A 19,256-nucleotide genomic window follows, 5' to 3' on the forward strand; every position below is an offset into this window, starting at 1 on the left:
TATAAAAGACTAGTGGTAATCATCAATTTCAGTGATCATATTAACGTGCTCAAGGAACTGGGAGTAAATGATATAAACCAGATACATGAAGAGGAGTTCCCGAGATGGTTTGAAGAATGGGTAATGACATTACTTATGTTCTACTCAATAACCAATGGAAAAATATTGATTTAAATTTTGATATAATATATGCTTTACTCAATATGTAGGTTGTACAAATTCATGCGAATAATACAAACGATATATCGGATGAACTGTATGCATTGGCGCGTGGCCCATCGAGACGCGCAGCTCGATATTCTGCATATATTTCTTAGGGAAGTAGGTATCACACAATGGATTGAGATTGTTATAGGAAAATCCAAAATAGTGGTGTCCTAGTCGAAGGAAGTTATGATGAAGAAAACATTGATTTCTATGGGATTATTGTCGATATAATTGGAATGAAATATTTGGGGGAGTTTGCGGTATATCTGTTTAAGTGTGATTGGTGGAATTTAAACAATCCTCGAAGTAGAGTCCGTGATGATGAATATTTTTTTATTGTTAATACATAAAAAAAAAAGGTATAAAGATGATCCTTTTATTTTAAATTTTCATGCATCTCTAGTATTCTACTTAGACCTGGAGTTAGGAAATCAATGGTGAGTAGTACAAAAATATTCTCCAAGAAATATATATGATGTTATTTCTCAAGCGGAAGGATAAGATGAAGAAGAAAATGACCCCTCTACTCAAGAATCATACGAAGAAAGTCAACCCACTATAAATTTGTTTGTGGATTTGAGCCAGTATGAGATGATTCCATTAAATAGAGAAGATATTGAGGCTGAAATTATTGATGCGACAATTGAGAAAAATGTTGAATCATATGAAATATCTACAGATGATGAGAGCAAATTGTCAAATAAAACTGATACAGATTATGATTGACCAATTATGTGTTAACATTACACTTGATGACAAATATTTTACTTATTGAATGTATCAGTGGTTTGAAATTATAACACCAAAGAGAAAGAAAGTTTGCAACTCATCTACAAAATAAGGTAAAAATCTAATACTCATAAAAGTTATTAATTAAGGTCATATAATAGATATATAATAGAGATTGATTATAATGTTATATTTTATAGAGCCTACAGTACAATCTCCTCAAGGTCGAGGCACCACTAGAGGCATGACGTTAAAAAAATATCATAAGGTGGATAAGATCAAGGTTAACATTCCTGACGAACATACCGAAGGCGAAGGACAACCAGCAGCTTGGTTTGCATCGCATTTGGGTGCTCTTATACGAACTTATGCACCTTTGGCAATGACTTCATAGAAGAAAGTTCCCCCAAGATGTTAAAGAGCTTATCAAGAAGCGATGTTTGGTAATGTTTAAAATATTGATTTAGTAGAATAAATTTCTATATTTTACTTAAATTTAGAATATTATAAATGATAATATGTTTGTGACTATATTTTTTTAAGGATGATTTCGTATTAAATTTTGGTCGTAGAGAGGAGCGTAAGACTGTGGAAGAGCTTATGAGTAATGCATTCCGCAAATATAAGGCGATGTGTCATGAGCATTATAATAAGTTTGAGAACAAGGAAGATGCACCCAACATCCTTTTCAGGATGTCCGACCTTCTGAGTGGGAAAAAATTTGTGACATGTTTGAGGATTCATCATATCAGGTATAATTAAATTTAATTATTTTACTTGTCCAATTTGTTATTTCGCTTCATAATATTTTCAATTTCTTTGCAGGAGCAAAGTTTTATAAGTAAAACAAATAGATCAAAATTGAAGATTAATCATCATGCAGGCTCAAGATCTTTCTATCGCCTCTCTAAGAAATTGGTATTTCTATTTTTTTATTGGATATAGTTAATTATTTGGATGAATCATAATGACTTTATATCTTAACACTTATTTATTGTAGCAAGATTCATATACCAATTATGATATGACAAAATTATATGCCGCATCACACACTGATCGTAATGGAGAGTGGACTCATCCTGATGCCCGTGAAAGTTATGTAAGTATTATAAAATGTTTTAATTAAATATATTAGAATATTTATAACGATATTAATTCTTTATCTTATATATGTCTAGGATAAAATAGTTGCCTTACGTTCTGAATCTGCGTCAGATCAAAATTCATGAACAAATGATATTGATATTTTTAGACAAGTCCTAAGTCAACGTTCAAGATATTTGAGGGGTTTGGGTCATTGTGTAAAGCCTTCTCCCTCTTCCTCTTCTTCCGGGTTTACCTCTATGACTTCTATAGTGCTAAATAATGCAAATTCTAGAATCGAAAAATTGACTGCAAGACAGTATAAGTTTGAGGCTCAATTGACGAAATAAGCAGACATGAAGATGTGCATCAAACAACATGAAGAACAACAACAAGAGTTCAGAAGACAGATGCAACTCCAAATGCAGCGGCTTATGCAATAGTACAGGCCTCCAAGCAACTGATGGTTTTTTACATACAGATTTTTGGATTATCTATTTATGTACGAACAATACCAGTCTTATGGTTCTTTATTTAGTTCGCACTTATTATAAAAATTTTGTGAATATTGAACAGTTTCTAATGTATTTTTTCAAATATTATGAATGCCTATTTGATTTTTTATTATTGAGTTTAAATAAAATAGTTATTGTTCGAATGACCGCATAACATTCGAACGCAATTTATTAAATCTTTCGAATGATCACATAACGTTCGAACGCCATTTATTTTCGTAGCGTTCGAGCATAATTTTCCATGTTTGAACGCTTATACCGTTTGATCTGTCCTTTTAACATTCGAACGGAAAGCTATATTTATACCGTTCGAACGGGTATATAATTTATTTTTGTTCGCACGGATTTTGCAATAGATAATTGTATAATTGTAACTATTCGAACGATATTTTAGGACGAATTTCAACTGTGACAAAAGAAATTCCCCGTTCGAACAGTTTCCTTCAAATCCGTCTCAAAAGATATATTTTGGGATGAAATGATGATTTTCATACCAAAATATCTTTTGGGACAATGTTGCTGGAACAAGCTCGAGATGAATTTTTTTCGTCCCAAAATATATTTTTGGACAAAATGACTATAATTTGGGATGAAAAATTTCGTCCCTAAAGAGCGTTTCTGTTGTAGTATATATATGTTGTTGGTTAATTTGTACTGGTTGGTGAGCTACACATGATGTATGTTCATGCATTTGGGTTTTGTTCTATTAATTATGGAGGATCATATATGTTCTTTTTGAACTTGAATATGCTAGCTACTGTATGTGTTTTTACGTACGCTCATGTTTTGCTGTTTGATGCTGTGTTTAATTAATAATTGCTGCTCCGCGGCCAAGTGCTTGCTTGTAAGCAAGGAATGCTGGTATTTATAAGCTACTGCGCATGCATGGATTGCCGCTAATTGATGCAACGTCTAGTTTTGTTTCTAATTAAGGTTAGTACTGATCGTCTAATTTATTATTAATATTGCATGGGAATAGTCTTTATTAAGGGTACTGATGATCTACTATTGATCATGAATACGAATCAATGCATAAATTAATTAACCAATTATACTTTTCGGTATTAATGAAGGAATTATATTAATTGGAGCTGCATAGATTCAAAACAATTGAAATATTGGTCACAGTACTACTGAGCCATATATATATACCAGCTTGAATAATCCATTTTTTCATTGAAATATACATCATTTTCCACTGATCATTGAAACAACTCAATAAATATAAAGTATTTTGTTGTCATATATAATATTATATATGTACATACAGAGAGGGCTGGTCATAATGTTTTTCAATATTTGTGTGAGGGGGTAAAATATATTATGCCCAAAATGGTTTTCAAGACCCAACTCATCAAAGGGCCATTACTAGAAGACAAAGGAAGAAAGAGGGAAATGAGACAAGAAAGGACAAGGGTATGAGGGTGTCTGGAGGTGTCAGGAGAAAATGGAAAAGAAATAGGGGGTTAGATAGGAAAAACAGACATTTTTCACAACTAAAGAGGTGCACGCAAGCAGATGGTTAGATAAAAGGGGCAGGGTTCCTACTGTTTCAAGAACTTTTCGGTTCTTCTTCAACTTCTTCTTCAATTTGAGAGCCCCAAAGAAAATATCTTCTTCTCCAACAAGTAGATCTATAGCTCCTATTGTACAGTGAGAAATGAGAGGCTATGAAAGACTGTAAACAAACTTATTATAGTGGAATCTCGCATCTCCAAACCCCCGTGGACGTAGGCCTATTGCCGAACCACGTAAATTTGTGTGTTCAGCTCTTCTTATTTTTTCTGTATTTAAATACTGCTCACCGCCATGAATGTATGCACCGACACTATACAGCCGCATCAGATTATTGCCTAGGGCTCCAAACATCTCTTTCTTCTTTTTTGAGCTGAGCATTTTTGGGCGTTAACAATATGGGTTGTGATAAAGTAGCTAGGTCGATAAAGTATGGGAAATTGGATTAAAAAAAAAAAAACAAAACAAAACAAACAAACAAACAAATTAGAATTTTTTTGACACATGCATGCTTGAGATCAGAGTTTCACTGATTAATGCTTGCAAGATGTCCCGTTATCATATCCAGCAATTCCAATATTCAAACTAGCTAGCTCTTCTCACATGCAAAGATCATTTTGTGAGATTTCAGTACGCCAGTACAGATCAGTACTCAAGCGAAAATTGAGATATTATGTTGCGAGAGATGGTATATTGTCATTGATTAATTGGCTCGAATGATTACTTCATGATCTACAAATATTAATTTATACATGTCGTGAGATCAATGCCATTGAGGCTTTTCACTCACTCAATTAGCAGCTTATCATGATAACATGTCGGATTTTGCATTTTAATTAGAGGATTTAGTACTATATATTGAAAACAAAGTTTGAGCCCCATCAATATATAATAAATCCCTTACAAATGAATTTTTCATAACGAGGGCCGAGCATATATATTATATATATAATAATTTCATGATTTCTAGTTATTTTAGAGATGGAGAGACAAAATTCCGACTATGGAAGAGTGGGTGCTAATAAAAATATTACAACCTTTTTAATTGGGTGAGCAGCTATTTGTGATCAGCTATTTTTTGTAGAAATGACTATTAATTTTTTATTAAAATGAGTCTGATTTCTTCACAAATAGTCATTATCTTCACAAATGCTCATTTAATTTTCTTGTAGGAAGTTTGACGGAAGAGTTCTGCAGAGTTCATTAATCATGAGTCGACTAAATTAAGAGCTATTCAAAAGAGTCGACTAAATTTTGGGTGATTTATTTGGTGCATTAATTACAATATTATATTTGGTTCATCGTTCGAGCTTCCCTCCATATATTATAGCTCATATGTATGTACTTATATTTTTAAAATTGGTTCATCGTTCAGATAATTTCCGCCTCTAAGTCTCATCAGCTAGCCGCCGGGTGAAGGAAATTAAATGCAATAAATTATTAAAAGTGTGGTATCGATATTTCACAACGCACATTAATATAGGTATCGATTGACGCGCATATATATATATATATATATGAAAAATTTTATTCATCATCTCAACTCTCATCATCCTCCCATCATCTCATGATGTGGTATTAAATGATAAGTTTACAAGTGAAATATAATAAATAATTTCCAATCACCTAATGCCACATCATAGAATAATAAAATAATGATGAAAGTTAAGATGATGAGTAACATTATTCTATATATATAGGTACGTATAAGCAATTGGCCGCTAATTGCTACATGTTTAGAAAAAATTATCCATCACTAACTAATGATCTAATCACACACATTTAGGTTTCTTTGGATACTGATAGTGAATTAGTATGAGAATATATAAAAACAGTTACGTTGATTTCAAACATACATTTAGCTTTCTTTGTAGTACAATATCGGACAAACAAATTAACCGGAAACGATCGAAAATATAAGACTATAAAAACCAGATGAAATGATTCATATCCATTTCAAGAGCTCTTAAAATGGTGAAAAAAGAAATCATGCATTGTCCGCTAGCAGGGGAAAGAAAACACAGAAATAAACAGCAAACAAGCCGATCGAATTAAAGGGAAAAGAAGACAGGCGTACGTCCGTACTATTTAAGCTTCACAGATCCAAAACCCTAACCCTGATGACTACAAAGTTAAGAAAGATGAAAGGGATGAGTCCAACCCTATAATATTAATTAACTTGTAACAAGAGCTCTTTGATTTTTTAAATCGTTCGAGGAAGTCAATACCCGAACCCCTAATCCTTGAACACTTTTGTGGACTGCTTAGAAAGGATCTTTTAAGGTGCGCTCTTGACTTCTCCCCCATGATCTCGATCATACATAAGCAGAAATTTCCTCACAATGAAGTTGATAAGAACACTGCAAAAGAAGATTACCCAGAAAATATCTGATCAGTAAGTACGATATTTGAGGATCAAGGAGAAACAAATAGATCTCCTTACTAATTACTAGTTCCTATTTTATAATGCTAAATCCTAAGGGGCATGCATCCAAACACATGTATATAAATGAAAGGTCAAACAACAGCTAGAGAAATGTTAAGGGATTTTTTTGGAAATTAGGAAATAAAGGAATTAATAACGTCATTAAGCTGTAAAACTTGCTTCTAACTTGTATACCTGCATGAACTCAAGGTTTGAAGAGCAGATTAAGCGTTCTCGCATGACAAAGAAGCCTTAATCCTCTCGACGGTGCAAGCAATGAGATTGTTAACAGTTGCAACTGACCCAAGAGAAAGTTTTGCTGTGGGAACTGAATCAACCAAAATCTGGAAAGCAACAGTAAGTAGAGAGCCGCCAGACTCAGCTTCTCCAATGCATCCAGCTCCAAGGGTACTTGAGGTTCCATCAGGGAGAATAGCAAATCCTGAGGGAAGAAGGGCCACATAGTCTGGGTCCCCACCATTTAGTACGAGATTCATTGCAACAATGTCAACCGGAGCATAGATCACGAAAGAGGCTGTTTGATCAGTGCAACTCTCTTGTAATATCAACATGTTGCTCTGGCTTGAATTCGCACTCTGCAAATATTATTTAATTTATAAAATTAGGGTAAGTTCAAATAATACAATATATAACTTGGCCGGGAACATGAAACAGTTTGGGATATTGATATTTTATTCATACGGACTTACATTCACTCGAAGAAGAGACACGCTGTTGCCTGTATCCCGCCCATTAGCAATATGTGCCATTTCTTGCACAACACCACCATTCGAAAGAATATCCCACTGTCATATATATACATACAAGTGAAAACTCAATCAGAATCCTCAGATGGAACTCGTGCATATATATTAATAACTTCCAATATATATAAGATTCGAAATTCCGAAAAAGGAAATTAATAGACTCACAAATTAATTAGGGACAAAATATATATCCATAACAAAATCCCATTTCCATTTTAGTTGCAGAAGTTGAGTATTAGTGCATATGCGTTATGATTGCATATATATATATATATATATATAGTGATCTGGTCAATGCTCAGCCTATATAATGATCGTCAACTACTTTATTGCTCTAGCTGTACACAATGCCGTGCTAGCTGTTTACTCGGGTTCTGGAAATTTGCCTAACATAATGGGGGTTTCCTTTGTGAGGGGTAGCTAGCCTAATATATATAAACGATGGGTGATGCATATAATAAAAAATGTAAGTCATTTTTCTTTTCCTATTACTGAAACCCTTAATTGTATTAATTGTTTCCAAATTTATGATCAAGGTTATATATATATACATATATATAATACCTCGCTTCGAGAGTTTTCATCACGCAGAAAATCAAAAACTCTCTTTGGTGGAACAGGAAGCCAGAAGGAAGTAGCGGCGCTAAGAACAATGCCTGGAGGCCTGCCTGGATCATCTATGCTCTTTCGGGTCATCACCCTAACATCATCTGCCCCGGTTCCAGACAGCGTTGTCCATGTGTGTGTAGTAGAGGCACTCACTCCGGCACAAAAGCTTATGACCATTCTCTCAGCCAGTTTCAGCATACTCTTTCTCCCTTCTTGATTTGTTATGACTAAATATTATAAACAGATAAAAGGTTTGGCAAAAAACATTAGCAATTAATTGGATGAATATTCAAGTTTCCACGAATATTATAAAACTCCAACTTAATTAGAATAAAGAATATTGCATGACGTTTATCTAATTTATATATATATAAATCAATTACCCCCAACATCACCAGTAGGAATGTTCGAGGCCATGGCGCTTGCAAGGCGTTCACATTGGCGATCTAGGGTGGCCACCCAACGTTTTGCACCAAATGCATGACCTGAGCTAACAAGCTGCTTATATAGATTGTGCACACCTCTATCATCAACTTCAACATGCTCAACCCATGTAACCTACATATATATATATAAAAGTTAAGAAAATAATTAAAGGATCGATCATTAATTAGTAATCTGGCGATGAATGTTAGATATTATATACCTTCGAGTATCCATTGGGCATTTCTTGAATTAAACAACCGGAAGGCCTTCTTCGGCTTCTCACTGCAGGGCTGGGGCGCAAATCGTCCAAGGAAACATCAACCACTGCCCAAGTCCCATCGGCATGCTGTTTACAGTACCTCACATAATAACTCTCACGAGTTGGAACCAGGGGTGAAGGAACTTGGAATTCTGCTGTCATCTGAATTACAAACATTAAATTTGCATTTATATATATTAAAACCAAGTTAATTCAAATGCATTACATATTAGGGTTTCCCTGTTTATAAAAACCCAACTTCTGATAGATAATACAGAGTACTATATAATAATTATTGATATATTTTCTATATAATTTACCACTTGCAGTGCTCCATTATAATTCCCTGCTACTCCAGTTGATAGTACTTCCAGAGTCAGAGCTCTTGAGACAATCCCAGAAAACACTGTAGACCACTGATTCTGAATAGCATAACCGAATCTCAAAGATTAGGAGTACTCAATATTACAAAATATCCATGCAGATGATAGAAAACGTAACTTTTGATAAAATCTATAGAATCAAGCCTACCACATCCATTAGAATCTCAACAAGGTTGATGTGGTTCATGATAACAACAGCAGTTTCTCGTGAAGCTTCGCATTTGAAGCTAATGGGTCTTGGTCCAATTCCCCGAGGAAATGTTCTAATATATTCGTCTTCATGCAGTGTAGAGGTGCCATCAAGGTTTGTCATCCATAAGGGTTCCCCCATTTGTGCCATTCTGACTAGTTCCTCCATAGCTGCAACCGCAAGCTCAATTATCATAGGTTTGTCGGCTTCAGTTGGTGCACTGATTGACCTAAGAAGGTCTCCAGCACCATACATCTCTCCTCCAATGCCCGCTGGCTGCCCCCCGAAAGTCCCTACTCCGAGATCAAGTGGACGAGGAGGAACTGGAGGAGAAAGAAGAGGGTAGTTCACAACAGGCTTGCCAACATACTTTGCTGCAATTGCTGAAATCCTATCAATCTGAAAACAAAAGAAAAACCTAGATTATGATTATCGATCTTTGGATAGTATTAACAGAAATAACGCACCCAGAAAATTATAAAAACTTCCATTTCCAGACCTCTTCTCTTAATCGGACATTTTCGAGTCTCAAATGATGCTCATCAAAGGACATCTCTCCGATTGCAGTCGGGCCACCGCAATTGGGACACGAGGCATTGCTTAGAGCGTCTCTATACCTCATGTTATCAGCCCGAAGCTTTTCATTTTCGGTCCTAAGTTGTGTGTTTTCATGGCGCTCATGTTGAGTCTGAGAGAAATTTGTGGAATGGACAAGCAATTAAAATTGAAAATGGGAAAAAATAAAAGAAAGAAACAATAAAAGAAGGTTGACTGATATATTTAAACCCACTTTCCTTCAAAGAAGACGAAAATTAATTTGTAACGGTAGTTGATAGCATATTCGGAGAGCTTATATTTGTAAAAGCACGGGTCAAGATTGCAGAAACACGTTTTTACCTTCATTTGGGTGCGCTTGTTTTGGAACCAAAATTTGACTTGCAACGGCTCTAACCCTAATTCACGGCTCAGTTCTTTCCTTTGCTTGTCATCTGGGTGTGGACACTCCTTAAAGAAACTAAAACAATGGGAAGAAGAAACAGAGAAGAAAACCAGAAAAGGAATCAAAGGAAAAGAAAGGAGGTTTCTTAGATTTCATAATAAAGAAGTACGTTGATCAAAACGACGAACTAGAAGTTTGAACAGCTTGTAAAGGTAGTACTGGAGCTTACGCTTCCATTTCCTGGATCTGCTGCTGAGTGTGGCGGTGGTAGCGTTTCTTTTTTGGTCGTGGATCTTGGTCGTCACCGGAGGCACCTTCATGATTTTCGCTGCCCGATTTAGTGCCACTGTCAAAGTCGTCATCTCGGATGCGGGCAATCTCACTCTCGGATGTGTTTTGAGTCATGTCTAGTGGGTGGAGCTGACCTTCCATCATGTTAGGCTGGAACATATCTACAGATCTTTAAGATTCCGAAGGCTTATGGGTTTTCAATCTAACAACAGAATGGAAATTTTAAAGCCACATTTCTCAACATATATATATATACATTAGTACAAATTTGGTATTTGCAGAGCAAAACCCATGTTTAATTATAGATACCATTTCAAAAAACAAAACCTAAAAAGTTTTGAAAATATACTCTCTAAAGAGAGGCTTTCGGCATATATTTTTAGTATATTGAGAAGGATTTTTCTAGAAATAGCACAAATCTCCAAAATAATATATTTTTTTAAGAAAAGAGGGTTAGATGAAGATCGAGTACTCGGGAAAAAATGAAAAATGAAGAGTTGCAGAAAACTGGCTGGGGAAATGAACATGGAGCCATCTTTCTAATTAACATTAATTAGGTTAATAAAAAGGGAAATCGTGATTAATTGACCAAAAGTTTAAAAGGGATCGATTGGCTGGAATGAGATTAAAAAAAAAATACCCCTTTAAAACACCAGATTTAAAGAGCACGATGATAAGAGAACTCAACCACTGACCTGACTAAGGGTAAGCCCTGAGGATGATCCATATCCACCGACAGTCCCGTTCCTCCCAATCATGGACGGCATGTTTCTCGCAGGAACCATAATCCCGGCAGGCATATTTTAAAACCAAGGAGCCGCCCGCCCTGACGAAGTGTGTAAATATATAGCTGTGGGATATATATATGTGTGGACTGTGTTTTTCTGGGCTCCTTTGAGAGGTGTTTGAAGGGCGCGTACGTATATCTCTTTCCTAGATTCTCTGGCAGTGGTCTGAGAAAAGCAAACGGAATTTCACAAAGTTAATGAACAGGCAAAGCTGACTTGAGGTTTCTTGGTCTTAGAAAAGAGATAAATTAAAAAGGCCTCATGCCTATCTATTTGCTACGTGAAAACCAAAAAAGGAAGAATAAAATACCAAGAAAGATAGGGTTGAAAAATCTTATACGGCTTTTATTTGACAGAGACCGAAATCACAATACTAAGCCAAATGAAAAATACATAACGCCCACGAAGATCTCGGAGAATCCAATTCACTCTGCCTTCTCAGTTTCTATATCTCTTTCACACCAACGTCGTTTCCCTTTCTTTTTCTTCAGCCCTATCCGCAGCAAGAGAAAACATGATGAAAATAAGAATTAATGTAAGAAGTATTTGCAAAAGAGAAGGCGTAGCGTATCAGTAATTATTAGTACATAAAAGATGGATTTTGAGACACACATATATATAGTGAAATATTTTCTGCTATTTTTTTGGGCTTGGCTCCAAAAAAAAAAAAAAAACTTGCCTAAAGAAAGAGAACTGCATGCACACAAAAACTCCACTTACCAGTACTGAAAGAACATTTAGAACCCAAGAAAAGAAGGGGCAAAAAGAGAAGGGGTCAGATCTGTTTTGAGGTTAACTGGCTGCAGGGAAACCACCGTTTGGGGTTACAAAAGTAGTTTAGGTTATAAGAGCTTTGGGATAGAGAAGAAGAGAAGGAGAACAGACTTTATGAAGAGGAAATAGAGAGTTTTTCAGAGCAGGAAATGGAGAAGTATATGGAGGAAAGGAAGGGGAGAAAGGGGAAGAAGATGGAGAAATATGTGACAGCGAGGAGTAATTGCCGAGCTTATTGAGAGGGTGCAATTGCATTTAATGGTGGGAGGAAGGGGTGTAATTGCTGAGAGAGAGAGGGAGAGAGAGAGAGAGAGAGAGAGTATTTTTGCTGTTTAATTTTATTTTCTTCCTACTACGACAGTGAATGATGCAACGAATGACGGCCACCGGACTCCATAAGTTTTTGCCAATGCCTCTGCTGCCATTACATTTCAACTTTACCGCTCTACATTTTTTGCTATATATACTATCTTTCTTTGTCCATCGTTTGGAAACAATTAGCAACAAAATTAACAAGCCAAAATTATCGATGTAATACTTGGCTAGCTAGCTAGGAGGAAAATTGAACTCATTTTCTAGAAAAACGAGTATTTATGACGGATTATTTGTGACGACAATGACTATTTGTGACAAAAACAGACTCATTTTAATAGGAAATAATCATTTTTGCAAGAAATAATTAGTCACAAATAAACATTTTTCTTATAGTGTATCATTGCAACCGACTATTAATTTATAAATTATGAGTAACCTCTGACTTTTGACAAATTTTGTTACATAATCTTGCGTACAATACATTTTTTAATCTTTATTTAGGAGTAATCTAATTGCACAAAACATTAAGCAGATAGAAATAAATACATAGTAACCAATACAACACTAGCTAGGAGTGCCCCAACAAACGAAAGAAAACATCGAGAATGGGAAAATGCATGGCTCTAACTAGCTAGTAATTAATTTGGCTGGACTCATTTCTCTTGTCTTGATGTTGGAATATTGGTCATCTTGACTCTTAGAGACGTTAGTTTTAAGTTACCTATATATAATCAATGCACTACTAGTACTACTCTTGTACAAGGTGATTAATGTTATATATACATATTGATCTACAATACTAATTACTGTGTTACATTTCAGGCATTTCCAACTTTAGAGACATTAAACTTTTGTCACTAAAGTGACATTTATCAATGAAATTAATCAATTTTGTCGCTAAATTAAAAAGAATCGCTGAATCTGTCATGCATATATTATCATGTTGTAATGTATGCATGATCCTTTGGGCATTGCAAAGTCATTTTCTCTCGATAGCTAGCTAGCTAGATTAATATCACAAAGTTGCATAATTGTATATATAATGTTTTGCACGATCCACTTCTTTTATATATGTGTGTGTGTGTGTGTATATATATATATATATATATATATATATATATATATATATGGTGCAAGTTAATTAATACGTACATGAGCATGATTTAATACAATAAAAAAAAATTTATAACTATATAGGAAGAGGAACGGTAGTCCCAAATTTATTAATTACCCTAACTTTTGGCTGAGAAATACCATATACAAATTAGATATAATATTATAAGAATTTGGGGTTACAAAAGTCCCAAACCAAGTACTCATAAAATTCAATGAAATATATATATATATATATATTCATACTTTAATTTGCTCAGAATTCAATACAAGTACAACTGCTTCTAATATGACAAATAGAGGACACATATATTATAAATACGACTATATATATATATACCGTACACATGATATTTTTACTAGTTTCAATCAATCTCACGTTTCACTTAGTTTGGGATATATTCTATCATGACTTCATGGTCAGCCCCTAAATTTTAGAACATATTTTCAAGAAACGAAATTAAAGTACTACGTACGTACTACTACATGTCATTAATTATATATAGTCAATTAACAAACAATATGACAACATCACGTGCGTTTAAAATTATTAGATTAAAATAAGTTTGTGCGTGAAATATAAGAACTTTGATCTTCTTAGAAAAAAGGAAGGAAAAGAAAATGCTCGATCTATCCCATATCATGTCACCTATAGAATATTAGCTAGTTCAAGATTCACTACAAGAAAAATGAGCATTTATGATAAGTTATTTTTTATGAAAATGATTATTTGTGACAAGATTGAATAAACACATTTTTACAAGAAATAATCATTCTCGTAATAAATAATTGGTAGCAAATGAACATCCAATATTGCAGGATATGACCAAACAATTTTACTAGCTATTTAGTTATACTAATTCGAAATTGTTTGTCTGTACATGACAAAAAATATTATCATATATCTCAATTGCTGGAAATCATGGAGGTAAAGTAATTATATGTATATATAGCTAATTTCCTTTTTCCCTAATTTCTAGTACCGTATATAAACAAATTATAACCTGGCTGGCCTCTATATATTATAATCAAATAATTGATAAACAATTACTAAGAAATAATATTTTATGATCGAATTAAATATTGAATCCATAAATTAATTAATTACATCTTTATTAACGATTCATATATGAATTTTGCTGTCAATTAATATATATAATAAGTAGAAGTAGTAGTACTGGTACGTATTTATGGTCAGTTATAAATAAGGAGGGATAAACCGCTAATTAACCAATATTAATATTGTCCCAAATGTAATGCATTTATTAGTGGGGATCATCGGAGAAAGTTGACAGATATTAAAAAATTAATTAGGATTTATTATTAAAAAATTAATTTTTTTACGTGAATTTTATATTTATTTTTTATTTTTTTAAGTGATTATACGTCGCTTGCACACTTACGACATAAGTATCATTTCTTATCTAAAAAAAAACAATTCATATATACAATTTGTCTTTGGTTTGAAGCAGTGCTACTAGCTCTTACAACAACAAATATTTCCCGTGTGCAAAAAAGTTGTAAATCTATCCGAATTAAGTCTCAAATATTATATGGAAAGAAAAAATTCCAGAGAATAAGATGAACTATCCCTGCCTTTTATAACAAACTACAAACTCCACTACCAAAAATTGTTCATGTAAGGCGTTCTTAATTGCTTGCAAACAAAGTCACTAAATACGCACCCACTAAACTAATCCGTGGTTTCTATGATTTTGAAGAATACCGCTGCAAGCTGCTTAATGCATGGTTATACAATGGAGACGAAAGCATGGAAAGGGAAAGGGGGAGAAAGAGGCGGAAAGAGATCAGAGTGCAATTATTAGATCAATATGAAGAAGCTTGGTGAATTAGGGTTTGAAAGTCATGATTTCCTCGAGGAAGACTTAGGGCTCGCTCGATGCAAGTACTCTCACGTACCATATATAATGGAGCCCAACACAGAACCAAGGGCCTTCCCAGTAGTGGTACTGCACAGCCTCTCTCTCTCTCTCTCTCTCTGTGCCATTAAATGAGACTGCGTAGCAGAGACTGTGCATGGCATACAAACATTTACTACGTTCATGCCAGTCTTGCACACCCGCTCGGAACTCGATCGCATTATATGCTTACTTCAGTTGAAATATCTGTTATTTATTAAATGTTTTGAGAGTAAATATGTAGACAGACTCACACAATCTTTTGAGTGATGGGACCCATTCGAGGAGGTGCACCACTGTGTGATCAGAGACTATGTACGCGTGGATCCCACTTCGCCGGCGCGTTAAGGAGCTTGGCCGGCCGGGTTCCTGTGAATATAAATATGTACAGTAACAAGTTACAAAACTACTTTTTTTTGGGAGGTTCTTTAAGGCAGACGGGCCCCGCATGGTGTTTTCCCCAATCACTGTTCACACCATATATAGTCAATTTCTTGCCGATATATATGGGAGACTCGATGGTAAGCCAGGACGGATTTCTTCAAATAACACGTGAGTTCCATCTCTCTTATTGGTCCATGTGGATGGCATTAATTTCAAGGTACATCCCATGACAAGTTGGCTTTTTAACTTCCATTTTGATGGGTCTAATTCTATCCAACGTATTCACTTCTCAAATTAATCAATTCTTCTGTGTCGTGTTTTTTGTATTAATAAATAAATAAAATAAATATTTAATTTTTTAATATTATATACATTAAAAAAATAACATCGAGTTTCCACTATAATATATATATATTTTTATCAATGGAAAATATATCAAAAACTACACTAAAAAGCCATAAAGTCATGTACTTGTACTGTATTAATCATACTAATCGCATTGCATTTAAGAGATCAAGTGTTATAGTCATAAAAAAGTTTTATAAAGTAAATTCATAAACTGATTATATATATGTATGTTTTAATCATGTGATACTTTAGATCTATTATTTTACAATAAAAATAATTTTACAATCTGATGTATCAAATCAAGTCACGTGATCAATTTACGAGTTTACTTTTATAAAATTAATAATTTCTAACCAAAACATTTCTCAATAAGTAATTAACATATTTTTTGTTTTACACACATATATACATATATCATGTTAAGCTTACGTTAGGCCTTAATGCCTTGTGATTCCAAAATAACGAACTAGTCAATCAGCTATATATACATATAATTACAATAATCTATTTGAGAAAGAAAGAAAACTCGTCGGTATAGCTAGTCAAAAATGGGTACGTACCACCAATGGGCATGTTTCCGATGATAACTCCGATCCATAGCTAGTCAATAATCATCGAAAATAAGCGATCAATCGACGACAGATGCAATTTTCATGGAGGGTTAAACTCAACATGAAAGACTAGAAACTTCATTACTAGGCGTTGAGACAATTAAATTAAGTTTTCTAAGATCCAAACGTTTCCTTAATTTAGTTGAATATATGCTTTTATCTTCTTTTTTTTTTTAAAAAAAAAGGTTTTGTATATATTAATACTCATGCTATATGCATATATATATATATATATATATATATATGCTAGTGATGAGCATATAATAATATGCCTTTTAAGATCCAGCGTTTCCTTAAAAATATAGGTAATTAGCTCTTTTAGTTCACGAGTAAGAAACTATAGAGGAGGAAAATGATCAAGAGAAAGAAATCATGTTTAGAAAGTATGAAAAAAATTTTCTGTTTATTGTGAGAAGCAGTAAATTAATAATCTGAAATCCAAGCTAGCTAGTCGTCATAACTAGATCAGAAGATAAATAATAATAATAATAATAATAATAATAATAATAATAATATTTAAGCGCTAGCTGTTGACTTGATTAGTTCATGCATGCGTCTTCGCTGAAAACGTTTTCGTGGTAGCGGTCTTCTGTCGGGTTCTGTACATACTGGTTAGGAATTAGCTTTAAAAAGTTGACTATATAAGGGTTTACTTTGATTTGTTCTCTACTTGATCTGGTCTATTAATTACTGTCGACGTTGGGACTTGATTTCCTCCATTGAGACCAAAACCAGACTTTATATATAGGAGATCATGCATCATGCATGCATGGATGGGAATGTCAACAGGGGCTGGCTAGGGGTCACAGCCACAGCCAGCCCAAGAAGATAGATAGAGTCAAACGACGACGAAAGGGTCCACGAACGGGTCGACGGCCTTATCATGATCAATATCAGGTAACGGTTGCGTCTTAAAAGTTTTGTTTTTGAAAAATGTAGCTAAGTAGCAGATCATATGCATGCAGGAAGAGGAACCGTACTGCCCATTGCCATGTGAGATCGATGGCAGCTCATCATTCAGAATGGGTCCAACTTATCCTGTCATACACGTTTGCTACCTGCTGAGACTTTAGGAGTACCCTAATCAATCGCACAGTCCAAACGCTTCCAACTATACACTGTTTCCTTCTTTTTGTCCTCTCTCTCTCTCCAAGTTGGGAGTGTCGAACGCAACATGACAAAATCGAACGGTTTTGATACCTCTTTATGATTAAATGACGACATGCTAGCTAGTAATTACATTTACATCATAATCTAAAGAGATTAGTGTAGTCTTTTTTTCTTTTTTCTTGGCATTTGACAATACACAAATGCTAGTTATATAATTGAATATCAACAATATAAGGAGTAGGATAGAATCCAAGATACAAACAACAAACAAAAATACAACTAAAAGTTGTAAGCCATGTTAACTAATTGTAAATTGAGCATTTCAATTGATGATTACCTCTAGGAAATGGCAAAATGCAAACAAGATGGCGTGAAAGTAAAATCTCAAATTTGCCAGAGAGTCAAACGGGCCCATATAAGATGGTGCATAGCCTTTAGCTAGGTACCTGTCGGAATGACCATACTAAAAAAGGACGACTGGTGAAGAATTTCTCGATGGCGGTGGATACAAATTAGTTAAAGTACATGGTCGTAGATGGGAGGAGCATGGGGTTGTAGTGGGCCAGGGAAAAACAATCTCAAAATTGCGAAAGAAACGAAAGAAAATCAAGAGAAATGGAAAAAACGAAAAATGTGAGAGGATAATGTAGTGTCAAATCACCATTTGTTTAAGGCAACCGGAACATTAAATTTGGAGTTATGGCTAACAATGAGCTATATATGGCCATGATCAACTATTGAACCAAAATCAAAAGGCCAAAATTAGATATGGGGCTTCAAACAATGCTTACAACATATTAAAACCCGATAAAAAAAAAAGTCACACAACTAATAGATATACTTTAAATGTATTGATTTGAGACGGTATATAATTGAACGGTGATGAAAATTTTGTGAGAAGTATAGCTAGCCAAAGAATAAATATTCTACAAGATCAAGCCTAGCATTAGCCAATGGCTCTGATACCATATAAGAATGTTTACATATTGGTTCAGTGTAATTATATATAAGAATTTTTATACATTGGTTTTAGTGTAATTGTCGCACACTAATTTGGTGGACATGGACGTTTATTTATAGACTTAAATTGTACGTGATTTGTTATTTACATAATAAGATATACACACTGATTTATCAAATAAGAAAAGAACTTATCATTTGTTGATGTGATTTTCTTTATGTTCATCTGGTTGTGTAGCAGACTTTGAGTTGGTTTCTTTTGGGTGATGTGTTCCAATACGCCCCCACAATCCCAATGGTAGATCACGTATCATGTTGAGACTGGTGCGTAGGATGGTGAAGCGTGGATTCGGCAGCAGCTTTGTAACTATATTAGCGAGTTGATTACAACTAGATAGAAACAAAACTTAGAGTTGCTTAGTGGCAACCTTTTCTTTGATGAAATGATAATTAAGTTTGATGTGCTTTGTTCTGGAATTGAAGGCCAGATTGGCAGTTAAGCGTTGTCAAAATGTTAGATGGGGGCAAAGGTAGATGGTAAACAAAGCTCATTAAGCACATTTTGTAGCCATGTTAATTCAGATTCAACATTAGT

At 34.3% G+C, this 19,256-nt stretch overlaps 1 protein-coding gene across 3 annotated transcripts; it reads right to left on the reverse strand.

The window, feature by feature from the left end:
* Positions 1-5,978: 5,978 nt before the first annotated feature.
* Positions 5,979-12,141, reverse strand: LOC108982131 (homeobox-leucine zipper protein HDG2-like). 3 transcript variants are annotated; one of them, XM_018953422.2, is made up of 14 exons: positions 11,848-12,141; positions 11,438-11,620; positions 11,035-11,292; positions 10,278-10,489; positions 10,006-10,123; positions 9,608-9,796; positions 9,067-9,507; positions 8,856-8,957; positions 8,497-8,697; positions 8,234-8,408; positions 7,806-8,077; positions 7,185-7,280; positions 6,670-7,070; positions 5,979-6,409 (listed from the first exon to the last, which is right to left on the reverse strand). In XM_018953422.2, exons 3-13 carry the CDS (start codon positions 11,137-11,139, stop codon positions 6,699-6,701), a joined length of 2,283 nt encoding a protein of 760 aa, XP_018808967.2. In that variant the 5' UTR covers positions 11,140-11,292; positions 11,438-11,620; positions 11,848-12,141; the 3' UTR covers positions 5,979-6,409; positions 6,670-6,698. The 3 variants fall into 3 exon arrangements, with proteins under 3 accessions (XP_018808967.2, XP_018808969.2, XP_018808970.2); XM_018953424.2 differs by lacking the exons at positions 11,438-11,620; positions 11,848-12,141 and having other exon boundaries at positions 10,278-10,541; positions 11,035-11,146; XM_018953425.2 differs by lacking the exons at positions 11,438-11,620; positions 11,848-12,141 and having other exon boundaries at positions 10,278-10,500; positions 11,035-11,137.
* Between the last annotated feature and the right edge of the window lie 7,115 nt (positions 12,142-19,256).

Source organism: Juglans regia, chromosome 10 (genome assembly GCF_001411555.2).
Source record: "Juglans regia cultivar Chandler chromosome 10, Walnut 2.0, whole genome shotgun sequence".
NCBI classification, from domain to species: Eukaryota; Viridiplantae; Streptophyta; class Magnoliopsida; order Fagales; family Juglandaceae; genus Juglans; species Juglans regia.

Bases quoted from the DNA above. Each gene is read 5' to 3' on its own strand.
- LOC108982131 (XM_018953422.2), bottom strand. From the start codon at position 11,139: ATGCCTGCCGGGATTATGGTTCCTGCGAGAAACATGCCGTCCATGATT. The intron at 8,409-8,496 runs GTATATAATATC...ATATATATGTAG, and splicing joins TGCCCAATGGATACTCGAAG to GTTACATGGGTTGAGCATGT. The intron at 7,071-7,184 runs GTAAGTCCGTAT...TAATATTTGCAG, and splicing joins TGTCTCTTCTTCGAGTGAAT to AGTGCGAATTCAAGCCAGAG.